The 10,004-nt window shown below is 37.5% G+C and overlaps 1 protein-coding gene and 1 non-coding gene across 2 annotated transcripts; one reads left to right on the top strand and one right to left on the bottom strand.

Moving 5' to 3' along the window:
- Nucleotides 1-219: 219 nt before the first annotated feature.
- Nucleotides 220-696, bottom strand: LOC132296407 (uncharacterized). The gene has a single exon (XM_059794608.1). The coding sequence runs from the start codon at nt 694-696 to the stop codon at nt 220-222; it is 477 nt and encodes a 158-aa protein (XP_059650591.1).
- Nucleotides 697-6,812: 6,116 nt separating this feature from the next.
- LOC132298086 (small nucleolar RNA R71) lies at nt 6,813-6,919 on the top strand. The gene has a single exon (XR_009479515.1). It is a non-coding gene; the product is annotated as a small nucleolar RNA R71 (small nucleolar RNA).
- The last annotated feature ends 3,085 nt before the right edge of the window (nt 6,920-10,004 follow it).

Consider the following 10,004-nt stretch of genomic DNA (forward strand, 5'->3'; position numbering starts at 1 on the left):
ACCTCAATTGATTTGGTGCTTCTGAAGTACAATACTACAATCCCTACAGATAGTCATTACAAAAGAGAGACCAAATGTTCTGAAATTATGATAAATTGTACCCTCAAACAAAATATAAGCATAGCTAAAGAAATAGAAACAAGGAATTGGGTTGCCTCCCAGGAGCGCTAAGTTTAACGTCTTCAGCCAGACGCAAGGGGGATAGTACCCCCAGAGAGATCAATCCGAATAGACAGGATCGATGAGGAGAATTTCCTCAATTTCATGAGACTCGAGCTCAAAAAAAGGTTTTAAGCGATGAGCATTAACTTTGAACAATTCCCCAGTCGTGGGGTCTTGTACCTCAATTGTACTATGACTTGCCACATGTTTGACAAAGTATGGGCCAGACCAACGTGACCGTAACTTCCCAGGAAACAATTGAAGACGGGAGTTATACAAAAGAACCTTTTGTCCGGGGAAGAAATCCTTTCGAAGAATGTGCTTGTCATGTTCCAACTTTGTTTTGGCTTTACACATTTTGGAACTCTCATAGGCATCATTTCGAATTTCTTCCAACTCATCAAGCTGAAGTTTCCTATGTTTACCGGCTTTATCAGAGTCAAAAATCATGGCCTTAATGGCCCAATAAGCACGGTGTTCCAGCTCTACTAGCAAATGACAGGCTTTTCTATAAACCAAACGGTATGGGGACATTCCTATAGGGGTCTTGTAAGCAATTCGGTATGCCTACAAAGCATCCTGAAGCCGGAGGGTCCAGTCTTTCCGTGTAGGATTAACTGTTTTTTCCAGTATTTGCTTGATTTCCCTATTGGATACCTCAGCTTGACCATTGGTTTGTGGTGATATGACAGGGCCACTTTGTGAGTGATACCATATTTGGACAATAAACTTCCAAAGACTTTATTGCAGAAATGTGAACCATTATCACTTATAATGGCTCGAGGTGTACCAAACCTAGGTAAAATTAAGTCTTTGAAGAAACGCACCACAACTCGATGGTCGGCTGTCTTGGTGGCTAAGGCTTCTACCCATTTAGACACGTAATCAACAGCTAGAAGGATGTAAAGACATCCATATGAGGAAGAAAAGGGTCCCATGAAATCAATACCCCAAACATCAAAAATTTCAACAACTAGAACGGGTTGTTGGGGCCATTCATTACGCTTGGTAATCTTACCTAACAATTGGCATCTATGACAAGCCAAACAGTAGGTGTGGGTATCCTTGAAAAGGGTGGGCTAATAAAATCCTGACTGCAAGATTTTTGCAGCGGTTCTTTTAGAGCTAAAGTGGCTTCCACATGCCTGATCATGACAGAAGGAAATGACAGACCCTTGATCTATCTCAGGGACACACCTACGGATGATTTGATCTGGACAATATTTGAACAAGTAGGGGTCATCCCAAAAATATTCCTTAACCGTAGTTAGAAATTTTTCTCTCTCCTGTTTGGACCAAGTGGAAGGAATTTGACCTGTCACAATATAATTGACAATATCAACATACCATGGGGCATGAGTTATTGCAAATAATTGTTCATCCGGAAAAGCATCTGAGATTGGAATGGATTCAGTAATGGACTCAACAACAAGACGGGACAAATGATCGGCCACCAAATTATCTGAGCCTTTCTTATCACGAATCTCAAGGTCAAACTCTTGAAGAAGAAAGATCCAACGGATCAACCGAGGTTTGGCATCTGCTTTGGACAAAAGATGTCTTAATGTAGCATAATCGGTATAGATAATGACCTTGGAACCTGGTGCGACCAAGTGTGTGCACAAAATAATGCACAACACTTTAGGTTTAGAAATAATGTCAAGTGGGCACCATATTTTAAAATTTATAAAATCACTAAACACTTATACTATAGAGTATGAAGTGAGCAGGGATCGTCCCAAGAGATCTAAACAATTATAGGTTTTCCAGAATTGAATTCTACTTTAGTGCTTATGTGATTGCCAAAAGGGTTTTGTTTGTGATTAAAACTAATTTTAAACTAAATGATTGCAATAAAGAAATAGAGTTTAAGAGATTGGAAAGAGACTTAGGGTGTAGGATTCACCACTAAGCACATTCCCTAACTCACTCACTTTCAACTAATTGGGGAAATAATACTATGTAATCTATATGTGGCTAACAAGTGCAATGAAAAGTGTAAACCATCAATTTCAAGCATGAATCAACTACCTAATGACAATTAAACTAAGTGTAGTGCAATTCACCAATTCAAAGCATGATTTATCAATCCAAGTTACAAATTTAACACACATTAATCTAGAAGATAATGCAATTGTGACAAAAAGTATGGAATTTAAACATAAGTATGGATGGTCTACTTACCTAATAATTGAATTGCAATTAAATTAATTAAACTTAAATTAAACTAATTAAACATGAATTTAAAACTAATTAGACAACAAATTAACCTAAACATGTAGTACCATCCATCAAATGGAAGCATTTTTCATCAATTTGAAACACAATTACAACTAAGCAATACCATGCATAGCCATCACAAGAATCAATTAACAAAGAATTCATGTGTAAAATTTGTTTATCAATCAACCACACATAAGACAATATGAGATTAATACAGATAATCAATTGGAAGAATTTAATTCATAATATTCAAGACTATACACTAATTACATAAATTAATCCCCAAAAAGTATGAAAAGAGAGAGAGAATAGGTTACATGCTTAGAGTTTATCCAACCCTAAGTAGAAGAATTAGCCACTCATGGTTGATGGAGTCGAAGACAGGACAATCCCCATCATCTGCTTCATCTTCTCTGAACTTTTCTTCCAAACCCTAGCCTGTTCTTGCTTTTTCTCTTTTTTCGCGTGTTTTTCCAGAGAGAAAATATGATACTACGATACAGAAAAATAATAATAAAATAAAACTTAATTCATTTCTCTAATAATCTTTACCTAAATAAAAACTAAAACTAACCGTAATCTAATGGCTCACTGGGCCTTAAGTAACAATCTCATTAAAGCCCAATAGTTCCCAAAATGAGCCCAAAAATTAAATAAAAACTGTAATGCTGCTAAGTCCTGGGGGATCGATCCCCCACCCTGGGGATCGATCCCCTCAGAGTTGACAAATTCCTTTAAGCCTTATTCAGCTCCATTTTTGCCCCGGGCTATTTGGTTTGCTTCTCCATCTTTGGGAACATCATCAAAGGCCCGAAATTGACCGCTTTGTGCCATTGTCTGAAAATTTTTGCTTAACTCCAAAAAGGCTTAATTGGACCGTTCTTAGCTCATTTTAACTTTATTGCCCTGAAATACACATAAACATAAATTAAGACTAAAACATAAAATTAAGATAGATGCAAAGACTAAAATACCTTAGCTTAGGTGCTGAAATGTGCAACATTTAAGCACTTATCAGAACCGATCAAATAGGAGCGAAATTTGTTAAAAGAAAACACGACGGCTAACAACTCTTTCTCCGTGGTGGAGTAGTTGGTTTGGGCATCATTTAGGGTTTTGCTAGCATAATAGATGACATGTCGTGCTTTCTCAACCTTTTGACCTAAGACAGCTCCTACTGCATAATCCGACGCATCACACATGATTTCAAAAGGTAAGTTCCAATCTGGCGAACGAATGATGGATGCAGTGGTGAGAGCTGACTTTAATTGTTCAAAAGCAGAGTGGCAGGCATCGGTAAACTCAAAGGGTATATCCTTCCCTAATAGATGGGTGAGAGGTTTTGCTATCTTGCTGAAATTTTTAATGAAACGACGGTAAATACCAGCATGACCTAAGAAAGCTCTAATATCCCGAACAGTTTTGGGAATGGGTAAACTTGAGATAAGGTCAACTTTGGATTGATCTACCTTAATTCCTGCAGCGGAGAGATATTATGACCTAGAACAATTCCTTTTTTAACCATGAAATGACACTTTTCCTAGTTAAGAACCAAGTTAGTGTCACGATAACGCTGAAGAACAAGAGTAAGATGGTGAAGACATTGCTCAAATGATGAACCAAAGATAGAGAAGTCATCCATGAAGATTTCAAGAAACTTTTCAACCATGTCACTGAAAATACTCATTATACACCGCTGAAATGTAGCAGGTGCGTTACATAAACCAAAAGGCATGCGACGATAAGCAAATGTGCCAAATGAAAAGGTGAAAGTGGTCTTATCTTGGTTATCAACATGGATAGGGATTTGATTATACCCAGAGTAACCATCTAAGAAGCAATAGAAGGATAAACCAGCTAATCTTTCTAACATTTGATCAATGAAAGGCAGAGGGAAATGATCCTTTCGAGTGACAGTATTGAGCTTTCGATAATCAATGCAAACTCGCCATCCAATTTGGACACGAGTAGGAACTAATTCATTATAGCTATTGGATACAACGGTGATGCCTGATTTTTTAGGGACAACATGAATGGGGCTTACCCACTGACTATCAGAAATGGGATAGATGACACCGGCATCAAGAAGTTTGATAATTTCAGCACGAACAACTTCCTTTAAATTAGGGTTAAGTCTCCTTTAGGGCTGCCTATAGGTTTTTGCATAATTATCTAAACGAATACGATGTTGAACCACTAAAGTACTAATGCCGCGAATATCATCAATGGACCACCCTATGGCTGCACGATTTTCCCTAAGAACCTTAAGAAGTTGGGTTTCCTGATGGGTAGTTAAGTCTGAAGCAATTACCATAGGAAAAGTGTCGGACTCACCTAGGTAAGAGTACTTTAAAGTCTCAGGTAGAGGCTTTAGTTCAACCTTGGGTGGCTTCTTCTTAGTTTCAAGAGCAGTGGTAGCGGGAACAGATAATGGTTCAAACCTAATCTTTGGTGGTTCAAAGATTGGAATGGAATCGGGTAAAGCATTGACCTCACCAATATAACTATCCGCATCAAACTCATCACAAAAATGTGCTAAACACTATTGGAGTGGATCCTCAGGGTAAGAGTGCTCAAAGGTGTGAGCGGCTAATGACTCAATGAGATAAATTTCTTCAATGGAATCTGAGTCAGGGGGTTGCTTCATTAATTTAAACACATTGACTTCCAATTTCATGTTCCCAAAGGTTAAAGTCATACTACTGTTTTGACAATTGATCACAGCATTAGCGGTAGCTAAGAATGGTCGACCTAAGATGATAGGAATTTGCGTACCTTGGGTAGGTTGGGTATCTAGAACAATGAAATCAACCGGGTAATAGAAATCAACTATTTTCACTATCACATCTTCAATTATACCCCGTGGAATTTTGACAGAACGATCAGCTAATTGGATCCTAACATCAGTTTTTTTCAAATTATTCAAGCCTAACTCCAAATACACTGAATATGGTAACAAATTCACACTAGCATCGAGATCCAACAAAGCATGGTCAGTAAACTTTTCTCCAATCCTACAAATGACAGTTGGACTACCAGGGTCTTTATGCTTAACCACGACTTGATTTTGTAAGAAGGAAGAACAATTTTGGGCTATGAAATCTTCTTTTGGGATGTTAGTTTTCCTTTTGACTAAATCTTTGATGAACTTTGTATAAGAAGGAACTTGTTTAATAGTAGTGAGAAATGGAATATTGATCTGAAGATTTTGAAAAATATCTAAGATCTCACTGTATTGTGACTCCTTCTTATTGTTGACTAGTCGAGAAGGAAATAAGGCGGGGGGAACATAAGATTGAAGATGGATTAGATCAGATTTGGAACCTTGGTCCTCTTTGGTGTTGGGTGGGTCTGATGCACTAGACTTGGATGGTGCACTTGTAGCTTGGGTGGGTAGCTCAACTTGGTTATTGACTTTCTTCCCTAACCAAAGGGTTAAGATGGAGTTCACTTGATTATTTGATTGGTCAGTGGGAGGAGAAATTCTAATGTGATTCACTTTTTTACCTCTTGGATTAATTTCAGGTTGGCTAGGCAAGGTACCCTTTTGTCTTTCAGACAGTGCAGAAGTGAGTTGAGTCAACTGACTTTGGATAGTTTGTTGAAATTGGAGTTGACTCTAAGTTAAGAGGTCAAAGTGACTCTCCAACTTTTGAATTCTCTGATCTGATTGCTTGTTAGATTGATCAAGATTAAGGGCAAGCATTTTCATAGTGTCCTCATAATTGGTAGCACGGTGGTACTTTGGGACAGGAGCAACATAATTGCTCATTGGATCAATTGCAAGTTCTCTATTTTGATTGAACTGATTGTTTCTAGGAAAATATCCTAGAGGGACAAGAGAACCTTGAGGTTATGCGGGCCTACTGGGATTACCTTGGAAACCTGGAGGACCACCTAAGTTTTGTGGAGGCAAATTTTGTCGCCACAAAAAATTTGGATGGTTTCTTGAATCGGGATGATACGTCTGACTAAAGGAATTAGCCGTCGGTTTCCTATAGGTATTAAAGGCACAAACTTGTGCATCTGAAGGTTCAGATGTACAGTAGATCGGACAAGCTTCAGTGGGATGAGATGAACTTGAACATACATTGCATTTTGTAGTTGTTGACATGAGAGCAAAGGCATCAAATTTTTTATTCAAATCTTTGACTCCTTCCGCTAGACTTTGCATCACTGATTTGAATTCAGGTTTAGGTTTGAGCTCAAAAGGATTGGAAGTTCTTTTGGTGGGATTATTCCTAGAGAATTCGTCATCACAAGGGTTCCAATTCCAACTTTGGGCATTCTCAGCAAGTTCTTCTAATAAAGCATAAGCTTCTTCAGGAGTTTGGGATTTGAACTTTCCTTGATGCATTAACTCAATCATGGCTCGGTTAGTAGGAGAAAGCCCTTTATAGAAAGAATGAACTAATTGTGGTTTCTCAAAGCTATGATGTGGGCATTTAAGAAGCAAATCATGAAAACGCTCCCAAGTTTGATGGAATTGTTCTTCATTTTTCCCTTTGAAAGTGCTTATGGCATTTCTCATTAACTCCGTTTTTTGCATTGGATAAAATTTGTTCATGAATTTTTTAACAAGTTCATCCCATGATCTAATGGAGTTTGGAGGAAAAGAGTTGAACCATGAGGAAGCTTTATCATCTAAGGACAGGGGAAACAGACGTAATTTGACACCTTCATCATCTAAATGCTGATTTTTGAAAGTACTGCAAATGGTTAGGAACTTCCCTAAATGGACATAAGGTTGTTCACTTTCAAATCCATGAAATTTAGGTAACATATTGATGATATGGGCTCTAATCACAAATTGAGGTCCGACTGGAGGAAGAACAATACAATTGGGTGGATTGGCTGTGATAGGGGCAAAATAGTCATTCAAAGTTCTAGGAGCAGGTGGGACAACCGGTTGTGTTGGTGGAACAAGTGGTGGAACTGGTGGAATAAGTGGTGGAACTGGTTGAACAAGTGGATCCATTGGAGAATAATTGGATTTGGAAGAAAGTAAGAATGCTTTCTCCAAAGCAAAGATTGAAGGATCACTAGAACAACGGATTAATTGTTTGTTAACTCTTAACCAGTTGGGCATACAAAACGGACACCAAAGAGCACACACAATTTTTTTTTTTTTTTTTTTTTTTTTTTTTTAAGGGAAAGTCCTTGAGAATTAGATCCTAAAAATGGGCTAGACACTGGAGTGCACACAAACCACACAAATATTTTTGGCTTTTTAATCTTGAGCTTAAATTCAAGGATGATGATTTTTTTTTTTCTAAAGTAATTAAAGCTCCTATGAAAAAGCTCCTACTCTCTTTTAGAACAATTAAAGGCTTACCAATTAAGACCTGCCAACAAGACAACCAGGGAAGTTTCCAGGAAGTGTGGGGAGGACGAGGCCTGCTTAATGACGGTACGCCCACACCCTTAGACAAAACTTTCCTTAGACATTATCGAGTTGGAAGGTACTAATTGGAGTAACCAAAAATTAATTCTGTCCAAGAGGATCATATAAGCTATATGAAAAACCCTATGGCCAATGTCTACTTGATTTTAAAATTAAATTAAATTTGGCTCGGGTTTGACAAATGCAAGGATTTAATGATTTGTGGGCCACGAAAAACGGGTGATGAAATCCCGACCGTATCTTGTTTGGGTTTTGCCCTTAAGTATCTTATGCAAATGCTAATTAAAAGATGCACAAATAAGACAATCAATAAAATAAAAATAAAAAGGGAGTGAGACTGTGAATTTTTTTTTTTTTTTTTTTTTAAGAAAAAGAAATACAAAAAGAAAATAAAATAAAATAAAAATGTGAACCTAAGGTTTACGTCTAAGTTATTCTATCCTAAAATTTGCATGCAAAAGTTAATCACCTAAAAAAAACTAAGTTTTCTTAATCTAAAATATATATATATATATATATATATATATATATATATGAAACCGCTAACGGAAGATTCGCGGTATAAAAATTTGAGATACTTACTTGGAAGATAAAGCTATCATTTGTCGTTTTTTCCACGTGTGCTCCAATGAGAATATCCAAGCTTTTGAATGTTCCAAAATAAGTCCCCAATTTGAATCGGCAATTTTTATTTTTATTTTTTATTTTTTATTTTTTGGTTTTGGTTAAACTGGTTTACAACAAAACCAGTTTAGATTCTTGTCCAGGTCCTGAACTAGGACAGTGCTACACTTGTAGCCAAACAGAGAGATATGGGCCTTTAAAATATATATATATATATATATATATATATATATATATATATATTTATATATAATACATACATATATCATTTATGTGGCTTGTCAAACCCAAACCCAGAAGAGTTTCAGCGAGGATGAGATGGGCAACCAGCGACAGCGAGCTTGGCCGGAGGAAAGATGGAGGAGATGGTGAACTTGGCTGTGAGCTGCGGGGCAAGGTGGACAGCGGGTTGATGAGCACTGAAAAGTGCGCATTTAAACCCGTTAAGCTTAAGCATTCTAGTACCTTTATCTATCTTACTTTGCCGTTTTAGACTTATTACGTGTTATTTATATTTTCAGGCACTAATCCCAAAATTGAGCTAACTCAGCCAAATAAGAGCTTAATTGAAGCAATCCTGAGATAAACCAAAGGAGGGAGCAAAGTGGAGAAAGAAAGGAGCAAAAAGGAATCAAGTTGTGCAGCTGAAAAGTTCGATCGATCCAACTTAGAGTTCGATCGATCGAACATCTATGATCGATCACAGTACTTCTCGATAGATCCAACCTTGGCCTTTGCTGAAATTCCAAGTTCGATCAATCCAACATCACCTTCGATCGATCGAACCCTAATTTGTCCTATTCAAATGATTGATCTTATCCACAGCTGTACGCCTACCAACCACTTTTGTCTTTTTCCCCATAAATATCTTGAAAATATCACAGCCTTGTCATTATCCGGAGGAGTCAGACCACTTCGATCGATCCAAGATGCAGTTCGATCGATCGAACCCATTTTCGATCAATCCAAGTTAAGGTTCGATCGATCGAACTTCCTCCAGCGAGAAAAAGTTAAAGTCCAGCTCATTTATTCCGTCCTTCATCCAATCATTGGAGAATATGCCTTGCACGACCACAGCTCATCATGGGGTGTATTTGACCTACCTATATAAGGAATATGAAACACTTTTTGAGGGAGTCTCTTGTCACACATTGAAAATCATCTTGGAGGCTATTCTTGGAGAGGAAGAAAGGAGGAAGCTAGAGCAACCTTTGGAGGAGACCTTCATCATCAAGGAGCAGATTTTCACCATGGATTTAGCCCTTGAGGGTTGGAGCTTCATCATCATGAGTGGCTAGACATCCTCTTGGGGCTAGAGTTAGCCCCAAACATGCTTTCTTTACCTAATCTTGTGTAATTTTGAGGGATTTGTGTTGTAATGCATATTTTGACTCTTGAACTTATGAAGATCTTGATTATTCATTGAGTTATATGGATTAATGCTTCTAATTGATCATTTTCTCTATCTATATGTCTATGTATGCTAGAGTAGATGCTCACCTCTAGATTTAATATTATTGATGCATGTCTATGTGTATTAATGCCTTTAATCTTGAGATTGTCAAAATATGAAGTTCTTAATGTAATGCTC

The sequence above is a fragment of the Cornus florida genome, unplaced genomic scaffold (genome assembly GCF_030987335.1).
Source record: "Cornus florida cultivar Cherokee Brave unplaced genomic scaffold, ASM3098733v1 CherokeeBrave_3.0.0_Hap2_Chr02, whole genome shotgun sequence".
Classification (NCBI taxonomy): domain Eukaryota; kingdom Viridiplantae; phylum Streptophyta; class Magnoliopsida; order Cornales; family Cornaceae; genus Cornus; species Cornus florida.